The 15,928-nt window shown below is 45.7% G+C and overlaps 2 protein-coding genes across 2 annotated transcripts; one reads left to right on the top strand and one right to left on the bottom strand.

Moving 5' to 3' along the window:
* Positions 1-1,300: 1,300 nt before the first annotated feature.
* On the bottom strand, positions 1,301-1,840 carry LOC104583175 (vegetative cell wall protein gp1-like). The gene has a single exon (XM_010234948.1). The coding sequence runs from the start codon at positions 1,838-1,840 to the stop codon at positions 1,301-1,303; it is 540 nt and encodes a 179-aa protein (XP_010233250.1).
* Positions 1,841-12,083: 10,243 nt separating this feature from the next.
* Positions 12,084-15,206, top strand: LOC100821402 (eukaryotic peptide chain release factor subunit 1-2). Its single transcript, XM_003568528.4, has 3 exons — positions 12,084-12,329; positions 13,114-14,578; positions 14,708-15,206. Exon 2 carries the CDS (start codon positions 13,148-13,150, stop codon positions 14,462-14,464), a length of 1,317 nt encoding a protein of 438 aa, XP_003568576.1. The 5' UTR covers positions 12,084-12,329; positions 13,114-13,147; the 3' UTR covers positions 14,465-14,578; positions 14,708-15,206.
* Positions 15,207-15,928: the final 722 nt, after the last annotated feature.

The raw sequence follows: 15,928 nt of genomic DNA, 5'->3' as shown, positions 1-15,928 counted from the left end.
TGTAGGTAGCGAAAAACTTGCTTAACTCCTACCCAATGGCATTTTGTTGGAGCTGCGCTGTGTCTAGCTAGTAAATTTACCGCAAATGCAATATCCGGCCGGGTGCAATTTGCTAGGTACATTAATGCTCCAATGGCACTAAGATATGAGAATTCAGATCCCAAAATTTCCTCTCCATCACCTTTTGGTCTGAATGGATCTTTCTCTACGTCTAGAGATCGAACTACCATAGGTGTTTTGCATGGATAAGATTTGTCCATGTTCTCCAAGATTTTCTGGATATATGTGGCTTGGTGAACCAATATTCCTAAAGGAAGGTGCTCAAGTTGTAAACCTAAGCAGAACTTGGTTTTACCCAAATATTTCATTTCAAATTCCGTCATTAGATGATTACGAGCCTCATCAATATCCCGTTTGTTGCCAATGATATTTAAATCATCAACATATACAGAGATAATGCAAAGTCCTGTTTTGGATTTCTTGATGAATACACATGGGCAGTCATCATTGTTAGAGTAACCTTTTTTAATGACAAACTCACTTAGTCGGTTGTACCACATTCTACCCGACTGTTTTAAACCGTATAAAGATTTATTTAACTTTACACAGTACATGTTGCGTCTTGCGTTAGTATTCGGAATTTGGATTCCATCGGCAACCTTCATGTAAATATCCGAATCTAATGACCCATAAAGATATGCAGTCACGACGTCCATCAACTGCATAGATAGACGATTTTGAACAGACAATGAGATTAAATATCGGAAAGTAATTCCACTCATAACCGGAGAATATGTTTCATTGAAATCAATGCCGGGTCTCTGCGTGAACCCTTGTGCTACAAGTCTCGTTTTATATCTCACCACCTCATTGTTTTCGTTCCTTTTCTAGACAAAAACTCATTTGAATCCCACTGGGAAAATATTTGGAGGTGTAGGTATTACTTTTGTAAATAGATTCCTTTTATTGAGCGAGACTATTTCCTTCCATTTAGATACATGGACCAAATTGCAAATAGCCGGAAGTTCCGGACTTTTCTGCAAAAAAGGCCGTAGCCAGTGGAGGGAGGGAGGGGCCTGGGCCTTGGCGGCCGGCCCAGGTCGGGCCGAGGGTGAGTGGGGCGCGGACGGTTAGGGGGGGGGGGGGGGGGGGGGTGGGGGCGGGCGCGGGCTGTTAAGGTTTCCCCGCCCCGCCGCCGCCGCCGTTGCTTCTTTCCCCAAAGTCCGCCGCCGCCGCTGTTTCATCCTCCTAATCCCGCCGCCGCCTTTGCCGTTGCCCGGCCGTCTTCCTCGCCGCACGCCTAGATGGAGGAGGGCCACCCCTCGTCGGAGGAGGAGAGGCCGATGGTGGCGGGATTCCAGTCGCCGTCGACCGGTCCGGCGCGGTGAGCCGCCATGGCGGCCACGAACCGGCGTGCTTCCGAGTGAACATCGTCAAGCCCATCGTCTTCGTCGCCGCCGTGGTCCGCCTCAGAGTTGCCACCGCCGGCGAGGGTCGTGTTGATGTTGAGGCGAGGCGGGGTCGTCGGCAGGGTCGGGGATGGAGGTGGCCGCGCTGTGCCGTCACGCGTCGGGCACGGCCCATGTCTGTGGATGGGGCAGTAGAGCGGCGGCGGTGCAAGGGCAAGAACGAAGTCGTCATCTTCTCCAAGCATAGGCGGCGCCTGTCCGGCCAACATCCACTCCATGGAAGGAGTGTACTCTGGGGAGTCCGGTGGCACCAAGTCCGTCGGGGTGAAGGCTGACGGCGCGGTGGCCGGCGGCTCGGAGGCCGACGGGATGGGGGCCAGTGGCGCGGTGGCCGGCGGCGCAGCCGGGTTAGAGCCGGCGCGGGGCATCATGGTGGCGAACCGGCGGACGAGGCGGCCACCCGTGCGGGGCGATTGGCGGCGTGGGGTCCACCGGCGGCGAGCCCAGCGGCGGCGGTAAGTTCCCCGGCGGCTTGCCCAAGAACTCAAGCATTCCACGAGAACTTGGGGCAGATCATAGGATGCCATGATTCTCACCTCTCTTCTCTTCTTTGTGATTGTAGAACAAACGTGGCTGATAACGTGTTAGAATGAAATTCTTGTCTTTGTTTTATTGATTGAAGATATATTTATAAAGGGGAAGGGGCACCATTACATGCATTGGTGTCCCAAGTTTTTACTTTCGCGTCCCAAGTTTTAGGAAAATTGGAACACGAACAGTTACATAACTAACTATCTAATTAATCATTAATTAACTAATAATTAACCCTAATTAATCATAAATAATTATTCTCAACATTATCACCATCTAAGTGCCCTATGGTTGAAAGATGCAAGGGTTCTTGTAGAAATTTCATGATGCCTTCCATCGTGGTGATCGTATCTGAAGTTGGTAGTTGCAAGATTTCGCATGGTCAACCGAGTTAGATTGACGAGCTGTTATTCTTGGCGACGGTCTCGTCCTGTCTAATAAACTCTAAACGCGCGGGATTCACTAGGTAGCGCTTTGTTGATTAGTTCATTCATGTCCATATCCTCCTTCTCCTTCGCCTTCTTTCTGTTCGGATATATAGCATTCGTCACGTCACTTTTTTTGCTGTTTCACATACATCATCAAGGAGGCCAGATAGATTGGTCATGCCTCTCCTTGCGCACCTTTCAGATGGTATCCATCCTGGTTGCATTCGGCATCACGCTGCTTGCCCGTTTCCTCTATACTGCCGTCTCGTCGAAGGCCCTTCTACCGTCAGATAACCGGTTCTCCCGTGCCGTTCAAGACGACATGTATCTTTGCACATTTTGGTTCATCTATTCATCTATCTGGTAGAATTTGGTGGGCCCGATCAGTTCAAACCCAAGTTTTAATAAATTCTAAAAAATCTTAAAGGTCCTTTCATGAAGTGGTATGAGGAGAGTGGGAATGAGAATAGTCCCACTTGCTAGTTTAGAGTGAGTGCGATCAACATATAAGGAATGTTGCTTCTCACCTATTGAGCAAGTGAGCAAGGTAAATTCCCACGCGCGCTCCTCCTCCCCTGCTCGCCTCGCCTCGTCACGACGTGCGCGCTCGCCGCGTTTCGTGGATCGATTTCGATTTCGAGTTCGAGCCGGGCCGGTGCAGGGTCGAACTTCTTATCTTTTTGTCACGCGTGCAAGGTATTTTTGGAATTTGTTACGGACGCGTGCAGATTTTGTGGAGTCAGTTCAAATTGGCTAAACCGACCCGACCTATACCTGCGTGACTACTTTGGCTCTAAAAAAAAATACAGCTGCCCCGTCCCTACGATCTGTACGCAACACAACTGAGCTAGGGTTTCGCCTGTCTCTCGCTCTTGCGCCGTCGTCGTAGTCTACTCCATCCCGAGCGCCGGCGTGCACCAGCGATCGGGAGAGCAAGTCTCCGGAAACTTTCGCCTTTCGATCCTGTACGGGAGAGGGCGAATAAGGTTTTTGGGAAGCGCTCCGTGTGACTGCTCGCTTCCCTGCAACCATGGGTCGTCTGCCTCCTCGAACCGGCCGGTGCGCGACACGCCGCCGTCTTTTTTGTCAACAACTTCGTCAAGCGAACGCAACAGCAACGGCTTCCTCTCCACCACAATAGTGCGTACATCGTGATTCGATCTGTTGTTTCGTTATGATCTGTGAGTTCATATCGCTGTTCGTTGGGCTGTTTAATACTTCTAGTATTTTCGAGATGCATCTGCTAGTTGCTATTGTCATCTTGATCTATATTCTGGAATTATTCATTGAATTGTTATTCTCGAAATTGCTTAATTTTCCAACAATCCAAAAATCTTATTGTACGCAATTTCCTGATTTAACTATGGGTTTAGCCGATGCATTGAAGCCGGATAAATTTTCCGAGATGTACTTCAAGAGATGGCAATTAAAGGCCATGCTCTGGTTGCAGACTCTGAAAATATTCTGGGTGACATACGGCACATCAGAGGGAGATTTATCTAAGGAAGCTTAGAAATTTTTTCAGGATGCCAATGTTGCCTTTAGAGAATGCATTCTAAGTGTTCTTTCTGACTGTCTTTGTGATGTGTATATGCACATAGAAGACGGAAAGGAGCTGTCGGATGCACTGCATGCTAAATTCGGTGCAACCGATGCAGGCAGTGAATTGTATACCATGTAGTCGCTGAACGACTACAAGATGGTGGATAACCGTTCTATAGTTGAACAAGCGCATGAGATACAGATCATTGTCAGAGAGCTCAAGCTTCTCAAGTGTGATTTACCCAACAAGTACGTGGCTGGGTGCATTATTGTGAAGTTACCTCCCGCGTGGAGGAACTTCGCCACGTCTCTAAAACACAAGAGACAAGAGAGATCAGTTGAATAACTGATAGCGTCCCTTGATGTTGAAGAGAAAGCTCGGGCTAAGGACACCACTGAGAAAACTGCTGATTTTCTGTCTAACGCCAATATGGTACAGAGGAACTTTCGCGGCAATGGAAAGAACAAAGGGAAGAAGAAAATAAACAAAGGCGAGATGAATTGTTTCACCTATGGAGAGCTCGGCCACTTTTCCAGAGACTGTCCTGATCGTGCAGATCGGATACGGGTGCTACTGTTCATGTATGTTCTGACATCTCTTTGTTTACTTCTTACCAGCATGGAAGGGATTCAACCGTCTTGATGAGGAACGGGTCGCATGCAGCTGTTCGTGGTGTTAGTACAGTCGATCTGAAGTTTACTTCGGGGAAGATCGTGCGGCTAAGGAACGTGATGCATGTCTCCTTCATGAACAAGAATCTCGTTAGCGGTTTCCTTTTATGCAGAGATGGTTTTAAGGTAGTTTTAGAGTATAATAAAGTAGTTGTGTCCAAACATGGACAATTTATTGGTAAGGTTATGAGTGCGGAGGCTTGTTCCTTTTTTCCTTTCTGATTTTAGTGATATGTCAGTGAACCATATTTGTGGGAGTGTTAATGATCATGCAAGTGTTTGGCACTCTCGTTTATGTCATATTAATTTTGGTTTAATGTCTCGGCTATACACTATGAGTTTAATTTCTACTTTCACCATTGCCAAAGGTTCTAAGTGCCATAGTTGTGTGCAATCAAAGCAACCTCGAAAGCCCCACACGGCGGCCGAGAAGAGAAATCTGGCACCTCTAGAATTCATACATTTTGATCTTTGTGAGATGAATGGTGTGTTGACAAAAGGTGGAAAGAGATATTTCATGACGTTAATTGATGATGCTACTAGATTCTGTTATGTTTATTTGTTGCGAACTAAAGATGAGGTTTTAGACTAATTTAAAATCTATAAGGCTGAAGTTGAAAATCAATTGGAGAGAAAGATAAAACGTTTTAGGTCGGATCGTGGTGGCGAGTATTTCTCCAATGTATTTGATGAGTTTTGTGCGAAACATGACATTATTCATGAGAGAACGCCTCCCTATTCTCCCCAATCAAACGGGGTCGCTGAGAGGAAAAACCGTACGCTGATTGACTTGGTGAATTCCATGTTAGCCACTGCCGGTTTATCTAAGGCATGGTGGGGGGAGGCGCTACTGACTTCATGTCATGTCCTGAATAAAGTTTCAAATAAAAATAAAGAGAAGACTCCCTATGAGGAGTGGATTGGAAGAAAGCCATCATTTTCTTACTTGCGCACTTGGGGATATTTGGCAAAGGTCAACGTTCCAATTCCCAAGAAACGCAAGTTCGGACCGAAAACAGTGGATTGTATCTTTCTAGGCTATAGATTCTTAGTAGTTAAATCCGAGGTACCTGATATGCATGTTGATACTATTATGGAATCTCGTGATGCAACATTTTTTGAGATTTTTCCTATGAAAGATATGTATAGCATTGCTAGAATTTTTTCTGAAATATTACCTGAGTCTAGCATACCTGAATCTAATACATCTGATAATGAATCTGAACATCCTGAGGATGATGTTGAGAAGGATGACAATGAAGCTCCTTCCAGGATTAAGAGACGAAGGATTGCGGTGATGACTTCATTGTGTACCTTGTGGAGATTACTCCCAAAACCATTGCAGAGGCATATGCATCTCCGGATGTAGATGACTGGAAAGAAGCTGTCCAGAGTGAGATGGACTCGGGTCTCTCTAATGGGACTTGGAAGCTATTTGAAAGACCCCATGGTTGTAAGCCAGTAGGCTGCAAGTGGGTGTTCAAGAAAAAGCTAAGGCCTGACGGTACTATTAAAAAGTATAAGGCACGGCTTGTGGCGAAAGGCTACACTCAGAAAGAAGATGAAGATTACTTTGGCACCTATTCACCCGTTGCGAGATTTACTATCATTCGAGTACTACTATCCCTGACTGCCTCCTATGGTCTTGTCGTTCATCAAATGGACATAAAGACTTCTTTTCTTAATGGAGAGTTGGAAGAGGAAATTTACATGGATCAGCCAGATGGATTTGTGGTAAAGTGTGAAGAGAGAAATGTGTGTGCAAGTTACTAAAATCTTTGTATGGACTAAAACAAGCACCTAAGCAATGGCACGAGAAGTTTGAAAGAAATTTAACTTTTGCAGGCTTTGTCATTAATGAGGCTGATAGATGTGTGTACTATCGCCATGGTGGGGGCGAAGGTGTTATTTTGTGTTTGTACGTGGATGATATTCTGATATTTGGTACAAACATAAAAGTGATAAATGAGGTCAAGTCGTTTCTATCAAATTGCTTTGATATGAAAGATCTAGGAGAGGCTAATGTTATTCTTAACATTAAGCTGGTTAAAGATGAGAGTGGAATTACTTTGTTGAAATCCCACTATGTTGATAAGGTCTTGAGTCGCTTCGGTTTTACTGACAGCAAACCTTCACCAACACCGTATGACCCCAGAGTGATATTCAGAAAGAACAATGGAGAAGGGAAAGATCAATTGAGATACTCTCAAATAATCGGTTCCCTTATGTACTTGGCTAGCGCTACGAGGCCTGATATCTCTTTTGTTGTGAGCAAATTGAGTAGGTTCACGTCAAACCCGGGTATAGATCATTGGCGTGCACTAGAAAGGATATTACGCTATCTAAAATGTATGATGAGTTATGAAATACATTATTCAGGGCATCCAGCTGTTTTTTAGGGATATTGTGATTCAAACTGGTTCTCTGAAGCAGATGATCTCTACGCCACAACCGGGTATGCCTTCATACTTGGTGGTGGTGTAGTATCATGCAGATCTTGCAAACATACCATATTGACAAGGTCAACTATGGAAGCAGAGCTTGCTGCTTTAGATACAGCCACCTTTGAGGCATAGTGGCTGAGAGATCTTTTGATGGACTTGCCGGTGGTTGAAAAAACCAGTGCCGGCTATTCTGATGAACTGTGGTAATCAAACGGTTATTACTAAAGTAAACAGTTCAAAGAATAACGCGAAGTCATCAAAACACGTGAGGAGACGTGTGCAGTCTGTCACGAACAGAGAAAAACCTGGCAAATCCCCTTACCAAGGGACTATCACGTAATGTGATAGAGAGTGCATCGAGGGAGATGGGGTTGAGACCCATGAATGTTGTGGCATAGTGGTAACCCAACCTATGTGATCGGAAATCCCGTGAAGTAGGATATGGGAAGAACGAAGCTATTATAAGAGAGGAGAGTTTGTTATAACCCCCTCTATGTGAAGATGTGCGACTCTCAAATTGCTGTAAGGCAGGTTGGCGACATGCCTTAATGTGTTCATTGCGGCTATGAGTAGGGAAAGATGCTGTCCTACATAGTATTCTTGAAAGAACACACCTATATGAGTCCGACTGTCTAACGTCGCAGTCTATGAGATTTGGGTGATCTCTAGTAACTCATGAAGAGACCACGGAGTATGACGCATATGCTCCACCCGCGGGGTAGACTACTGATAGCCCAATACTGGTTGACTTTGAGTGAAATCTATTTCACGCCAGCCTGCAATTCAAGGCTTAGTCCATTGTGAGAGTGGATGGATGTAACTTAAAGTTCTAGGCAGAAGTTCAACTTAACAGTCTCTGCTGAAACACTAGTATATAAACAAGTAACGAGAACAGGTAAATCTCTAAATGGGTATTTGAGATATGGTGGGGGATTGTTAGAATTTGGTGGGCCTGATCAGCCCAAGCCCAAATTTTAATAAATTCTGAAAAATCTCAAAGGCCCATTCATGAAGTGGGATGAGGAGAGTAGGAATAGGAATAGTCACACCTTACTAGTTTAGAGTGAGTGAGACCAACATATAAGGGATGTTGCTTCTCACTTATTGAGCAAATGAGCAAGGAAAATCCTCACGCGCGCTCCTCCTCCTCCTCCGCTCACCTCGTCACGACGCGCGCGACGCATTTCGTGGATCGATTTCGAGTTCGAACCGAACCGGGCAGGCGCGGGGCCAGGCTTCTTATCTTTTTGTCACGCGCGCAAGGTATTTTTGGAATCTGTTACAGATGCGTGCAGATTTTGTGGAGTCGGTTCAGGTTTTCTAAACCGAACCGACCTATACTTGCATGACTATATATACAGTCGCTCCGGGATTGTGTGTTTCATTTCAATGAAATGGAACTGGGCGGTGCCTTTGGCTCTAAAAAAAAATATAGCCGCCCCGTCCCTCCGATCTGTACGCAACACAACCGAGTTAGGGTTTCGCCTCTCTCTCGCTCTTGCGCCGTCGTCGTAGTCTACTCCATCCCGAGCGCCGGCGTGCACCAGCGATCGGGAGAGCAGGTCTCCGGAACTTTTCGCCTTGCGATCCTGTACAGGAGAGGGCGAATAAGGTTTTTGGGAAGCGCTCCGCGCGACTGCTCGCTTCCCTGCAACCATGGGTCGTCTGCCTCCTCGAACCGGCGGTTGCGCGACACGCCGCTGTCTTGTTCGTTAACAACTTCGTCAAACGAACGCAACAGTAACGGCTTTCTCTATACCGCAACAGTACGTACATCGTGATTCGATCTGTTGTTTAGTTATGATCTGTGAGTTCATATTGTTGTTCGTTGTGCTGTTTAATACTTTTAGTATTTTCGAGATGCATCTGCTAGTTGCTACTGTCGTCTTGATCTATATTCTGAAATTATTCATTAAATTGTTATTCTCGAAATTGATTAATTTTCAAACACTATCTGTTGTGCCTGTCAGTGTGCTCTTCGCTTCCCAGTTAAAATTCGTTCCTGCCTGACATCGATGGATGGAAGTTCGCCATGTGTCGCATTTTGTTTTGTGACCCCCCTAAAACCTGCTGGTTGCACTTCCCGTTATAATCGTGGTTGTGTACCGCACAATTAAGATGAAGATGCTCAAACACGCATGAAGTGAAGAAGAATTGCGACGCGTTTCTTTCGCCGTGACAAGCACAATTAAGAAAAGGAAATCACTGCAAGAAGCGTCACTAAAGGACTGTAGGGTATTTCCTACAAGACTCAGGAGCACGGAGACCGCAAGAACGCTCGGGGCTTGGATACGGGGATACCACTCCCGATACTTATCCATAGGTGTTTTCCATTTTTTTAATTTAAATAAATTAAATTGGATACTTTGAGGATACAACCACGATATGGTGGGGATACGGGAAATACCTAATCCTGAACCAATGCTCTCGATCTGGTCTTTATCTTCTCCCTGCCTCTCGGAGTCCCGACCTAGGTGTCGTGCCACCATGGGCTCTGCCTCTACGCATCGTCACCATCGCCAAAATATATATGTTGTTAGAATTTTCTTTAAACTTGAGATCTTTTTTATAAAGGTTGTTGTATTTGGTTTCGTTAAGATAAAATTTTGATCAATAAATTTTTTATTAATATGATAATAAATCAGGATTATCAACAAAAACTTTTAGAGACGACTCTATCGGTACAGATTTCATATCTTAGCGTAATAATAAAGTATTTTTGTTCAAATTCTTGTCTTAGCGAACTCATGCAACCTTTGTGAACAAATATATTTTATATTGTGGAACGGAGAAGAATAAGATAGTATTAAGGGTTGGCTGGGCATCGAGTATAATCATGGTTCAGGTATGACTGCTTGCTTGTTATAATCGTGGTTGTGCACTTGCACTGGCTGAGCATGGAGATGCTCAAACACGCATGAAGCGAAGAAGAACCGCGACGCATTTCTGTTGTTGTGTCAAGCGCACTGTAACAAACATTGCTAAATCCTAAAGGTATTCGCTAAAGCCTAAGACACGAATAGTAAGTCTAAAGAAAACAACATATTTCATGTGTTAACTTGCTGTCAACTCTAAATGACGTGGATGGTCAATGCGGACTCTATTAGTACGGATGCCCTAAGGATCCTAGGGTATTTCCTACAAGACTCTCAGCAGCACGGATACGCCAAAAACACTCGGGTTGGATATGGGATATATCTTAGGATACTCCGATATTGTATCCGTATGTGTCGGGTGATTTTTCTTTTCATCATTGAAAGGAATTAGATCGCATAGTTTAAGGATACTCGCTCGGTAGGATATGGGAAATACCTAATCCCATCCTAGCTATCAATCTAGCATTTCTCTTCTCCGTACCTCCCAAGTCCCGATCTACGTGTCGCGTGCTGCCGCTGTCTAACTTTGGCGTATTGTGTTTCGTTAAGATAAGACTTTGACCAATGATAAATGTATTAACATATAATTTATATGATATGAAATCACAATTATCAACAAGAATTTTTATAGGCGGATCTATTATATAAATTCCTGTTTTAAAACCGCATATTAATAAAGTAATTCTTATTTATATTAACGAAATCAAATACACAACTTTTGTAAAATGAAAAAAGCATATGTAACTTTCTCTGTCCTGAAATAAGTGATAAGTGACGTGAATTTGTATAAATTTTTACGTTTATACCAATAAACCTCACTTGTTTCGGGACGGCGGTATTACATATTTTGAAACGGAAAAGAAAAGGAAGGCTGGGCATAGATTCCTGCACACGCGTCGATCGGGCTGTCGGTGCGTGTACCGTGCGGGGGCGTCCCGGCACGTCCACGCGTGAGTTTGCTTCCAGAAGTGCCAATTCCGCCGTTCCGCAACGTACGCGGTAAGCCGCCTGCCAACCTCGACCGGACCAGTCTCACGGACCGTTGGTGCAAACACGGGTCGCCACGTTTACGACGCCGAAAGAAAATATATCCTCCTACCAGAAAGCTCAAATGCAGGGCAGCAGGTGTAGCTAAGCGCGCCAGGTGTTGTGTGTCCATTTTTGGTCGTACCGCCCTAGCCCGGTTCCGGCCCCGCTTACTGGCACCTGGCTCGATTGGACGGATGGTGGCTGAATTGAATGATTTTTGCAGAGAGCTAGTACTACCGCTGCACTGCGTACAATCTATCTGCCTGAGTTTTCCTTTTCATCTTCTGTGATTTAAGTACTGGAGCTCATTTGTTTTTTTGACTGGCAAATGTATGTTTCTTCAAACGAACTATCACGAAAATGAAACTTTCCTACATGCATGTTTTAATTAACTGGCAAATGTATGTTTTCAACCTTCTTGCGAAAGGTGTAACGTTTTAAGAAGCATCGGTGAAGACTTCTAGTGCATGTGAGTTTTACTTTTGGATTTTTGTAAATATAAAGCACAATTTTTAATTAACTACTCCCCGTTCTTAAACATAAATATTCTAATTTTAGTCTAAATCAATTTTTACTCCACATGATTTGTAACGAGCTAACGTCAGCTCGATAGTGTTCATGCCTCTGTCGATTCGCACATGCTGAATGATTACTGTTCAGTATGGCATGCGAATGCATGGTTGTAACGCCTTAACACATGATGTCGCGCTATAGTGTAGTCCAATTTTTAAAAAATTGACTAGATTTGCAAAAATATATAATGATCACAGCATCTAATAAGTGTAATATTTATTTGGAGTCGTACATGTCGGTATATTTAAAATTTTAAATTAGGATAGACGAAAACACTTTATATTTAAGAGCGGAAATAATGCATTACGTAATGGAATTTCTTTTTGTGAGGTGAGATTAGAGCGCCCGGCCAGGACCAGGAGAGAGGCGGAAACAGAGACCAAAAAGAAAAGAAACTCGCGTGTGCGGCGGAAGCAGCATATACGCCTTCCCGAAGCCGAAAGCTGTCTGGTGACTGATGACGATGTGACCATGGCTTGCTGGCGTCCTTTCTTCCGCGTACGCGTGGCTGCAGCCCGCAGAGTCTGGTAGGAAATTGTACTGTGTTCTCGAGAGAGTTCGATACCATCTCCACCACCTCCTCCTTCCTCCCCCCTTTCAGCCAGCCCCTAAAAAACCCAAGCCATCATCATCGTCTCAGAAATCCCCCAAAGGCGCTGGCACCATTTCCTAACGCCAAGAACAAGAAGAAGAACTCCCCTGGTTCACGACTCACGACTTCTCCCCGAGCCCGGCGTCACCCGCCGCCGGGCACCCACGCAGCAGGTGCGCGCGCTACACAGCCTCCGCCTTCCACTTTTTTTTTTTTGCTTACCCGTACGTGTTGATCGACCCAGGGGCGGAGCCAGAGGAAAAATTGACCCGGTGCACAAATAGACTGAGAGTATGCTTATTGTGCTAGTAATTTTTTTTTGCAACCTGGTGCCTGTGCCGATGTGGTTGCTCTTTTGCGTGTCGCCTTTATGTTCCTTGAACTGTCATTTGTAGGAGTAGGATATGCTTGTGCTTCATCATCATGATGATCCTGTCATCTCCGTGCTTATTATTATTATTAAAAGAAAAATCAGGCATGATGTTTTCTCTGAAATAAATTAATCGGGCATGATCTGTTTGTGATCTGGGTGTGCTGATCGAGTATTCAATCCAGTGCAATCTTTACCCAGACGTGTGTAGATCTTTTTCTGCTCCTATCGATATTATTGGATCTGGTGTTTATCCAGCGTGTGGAGTGGGAAAAAATTATTACAGTGAGCAGATATGTGTAGTGTTTTGGTGATTTTTCATGCGAACCTGTCAATGTTTTTCTTTCTTAGCACGGATGCTTTGGACGCTGATATCGGCCCGAATAAAATTTAGCCGTGAAGAGCTATGAAGCCTATATTGGCTATATATGGGTTGGTTTAGATATTCCGTTTTGCATTGCAGATGAGGAATGCTAGATAGTTCTATTATACTACACGCTAAAAGCCTCTTCTGGTGGTCATGTAAAAATATGCATTTAATTTCTAGTTTTGCGGACTAATCTGCAACCTGAACTGAATTCGATTAGGCGAAGGCTGGTCACCCTGCAAAAACTAGCCAAGATGGTGGAGGGGTACGAAACTGACAAGAACATTGAGATATGGAAGGTGAAGAAGCTGATCAAGGCACTGGATGCTGCAAGGGGCAACGGCACGAGCATGATCTCCCTCATCATGCCGCCGCGTGATCAGGTGTCCCGGGTGGCCAAGATGTTGGGCGATGAGTACGGGACTGCCTCCAACATCAAGAGCAGAGTCAACCGTCAGTCCGTGTTGGCTGCCATAACCTCTGCTCAGCAGAGGCTGAAGCTCTACAACCGGGTTCCCCCCAACGGACTGGTGCTCTACACCGGGACCGTCGTCACCGATGACGGCAAGGAGAAGAAGGTCACCTTCGACTTCGAGCCTTTCAGGCCGATAAACGCGTCATTGTATCTCTGTGATAACAAGTTCCACACAGAGGCGCTGAATGAGCTTCTGGAGTCCGATGACAAGTTCGGCTTCATTATCATGGACGGCAACGGGACGCTCTTTGGCACGCTGAGTGGCAACAGCAGGGAGGTTCTTTACAAGTTCAGTGTGGATCTCCCTAAGAAGCATGGCCGAGGAGGGCAGTCTGCCGTCCGCTTCGCCCGGCTGCGCGTGGAGAAGCGGCACAACTACCTGCGCAAGGTGGCCGAGCTGGCCACACAATTCTTCATCACCCCTGCCACTAACCAGCCCAATGTTGTCGGACTCATCCTGGCTGGTTCTGCTGATTTCAAGACTGAGCTGGGCAAATCCGAGATGTTTGACCAACGCTTGCAGTCCAAGGTTATCAAGTCAGTTGACGTGTCCTACGGAGGGGAGAGTGGCTTCAACCAAGCCATCGAGATGTCTGTCGAGGTCCTGTCTGAAGTCAAGTTTGTTCAAGAGAAGAAGCTGCTTGGGAAGTACTTTGAGGAGATAGGCCAGGACACTGGAAAATATGTCCTTGGTGTGCAGGACACCATGACAGCCCTGGAGATGGGCGCGGTGGACACGCTGATCGTGTGGGAGAACCTCGACGCCAGGCGATATGAGCTCAAGAATTCTGCCACGGGGGAGACGGTGATAAAGTACCTTAGCAGTGACCAGGAGATGGACCAGGGCAACTTCGTGGACGAGGCAACATCTGGGGAACTGGATGTCGTGGACAGGATGCTGCTGCTGGAGTGGTTCGCTGAGAACTACCAGCAGTACGGTTGCAGGCTGGAGTTCGTCACCAACAGGTCACAGGAAGGGTCGCAGTTCTGCCGGGGCTTCGGTGGCATCGGCGGGATCCTCCGCTACCCAGCAGATGTTACCGCGTACGACGATGACGACATGTCAGATGAGGATGTTTATGAAGATATGGAATAGCAATCAGCTCAAACTCAACTGAATCCGGTCCGTGAGGAGCCTGTGCTGGCCCCGACGCTCCGGGACGAGATATGTACCCTGAAACATCCAAACAATCGGTGCAAGGAAACCAAGGTTTGTACCTATGAAACTGACCATGGCAGATAAACATCCTTGATTCTCATTTCTGTTTCTTGATGTGGGATATATTTAATTGTTTCTCTTTTCACTCATCTTCAAATCACACCATTTGCTTCTCTGCAGACTGCAGGAGCTGGAGAGAAGAGGAACTGATGAGCAATTACGATCTAGATCTTGTGCAAGGCCAAAGAAATGGGCATGATGATGGCGTCGACGCTTTGTAGCTAAAGAATGCTTCTTCCTGCAGTCAGGGAACCATTATTCTGTGTACTGCGCGCAGTCAGCAGCTGTTGTCCGCTCAGGTTTATGCTGCTACTGTAGCTGCTGTGTTTGATCTACTACTTCCTAAATAAAGTTGTGTGTGCGCGCGCGTGCGCTACATTTGAGTTGTCAGGAAAGTTGAAGTTAAAAGACACATGTAATTTGGTGATTATTTTACATTTATAAGTTACGTTAATGTCGGTGTCGGTGCTAATGCTGTCCTGCTCCTGCAAACCTGGAACCTGTATTGGTGATCTAGCTGGAACCCCGTGGAGACGCTTCTGGACATTCGAAAACGGTTTTTACCTGAAGAATGGAAACCAGCGATCCATTTTGGTGCTTGAACATCTTCTTTCGTTAATCTGACCTGGAGCAACAAAGTCATTTGAAAAGATATCTTCTTTTGTTTGTCTCAAGTAAGCGACTAGTTAGCGAGCAACAAAATCTTTTATCAAAAATAAAAATTTGGAAGCCATTTTCTTCAGATAAACATCTTCTCCACTGTTGACAGTGAGTAATCAATCATAGAAACAATAAAAGGATTCAATACAAACAGCGGTACTCCTGAGTCTTGAGCCGATGCCCCGCGCAGATGCAAGATTTTTGTGTGGCTGGCCCTAAAGAAATGCCCCGAGCAGATGCAAGATTTTTGTGTGGCTGTCCCTAAAGAAACGCTGCTGGACGGCGGATCGCTTGAGCCATCGTGGTCTCCCTCACCCTCCCCGCTGCCCTCTCTGTGATCAAGCATAGTAAGACAGATCATATCCTCCTTGGCTGTGTGGTAGCCCGCCAGGTGTGGACGGTTGTTTTGGGCCATGGTGATAGACCTAATGGGCTCCGACGGATGATCGGACTCTCGCTAGCGTGGACAGGTTTGGAGGTCGCTAACTAACAAGAGAGGAAGAACCTGAACACGGCAATAACACTTGTCTGTTGGAGTGTTTGGAAACATCGGAATGTTGTGGTCTTTGATGGCGTCACACCGAGTGTGATGCGGATTCTTAGTGACGTAGGTCGAGAGAGTAGCGCTTGGAGAAGTGCCGGCTTGCTTAAAGAGAATAGCGCCTTTAGTGTTTTTAGTTT

This window comes from Brachypodium distachyon, chromosome 2 (assembly GCF_000005505.3).
Source record: "Brachypodium distachyon strain Bd21 chromosome 2, Brachypodium_distachyon_v3.0, whole genome shotgun sequence".
NCBI lineage: Eukaryota > Viridiplantae > Streptophyta > Magnoliopsida > Poales > Poaceae > Brachypodium > Brachypodium distachyon.
The sequence above is the reverse complement of the archived record's forward strand: the minus strand, read 5'-3'. Positions and strand labels throughout refer to the sequence as shown.

Excerpts from the sequence above, each read along its gene's own strand:
- LOC104583175 (XM_010234948.1), bottom strand. The coding sequence starts at position 1,840 with ATGATGCCCCGCGCCGGCTCTAACCCGGCTGCGCCGCCGGCCACCGCG.
- LOC100821402 (XM_003568528.4), top strand. The coding sequence starts at position 13,148 with ATGGTGGAGGGGTACGAAACTGACAAGAACATTGAGATATGGAAGGTG.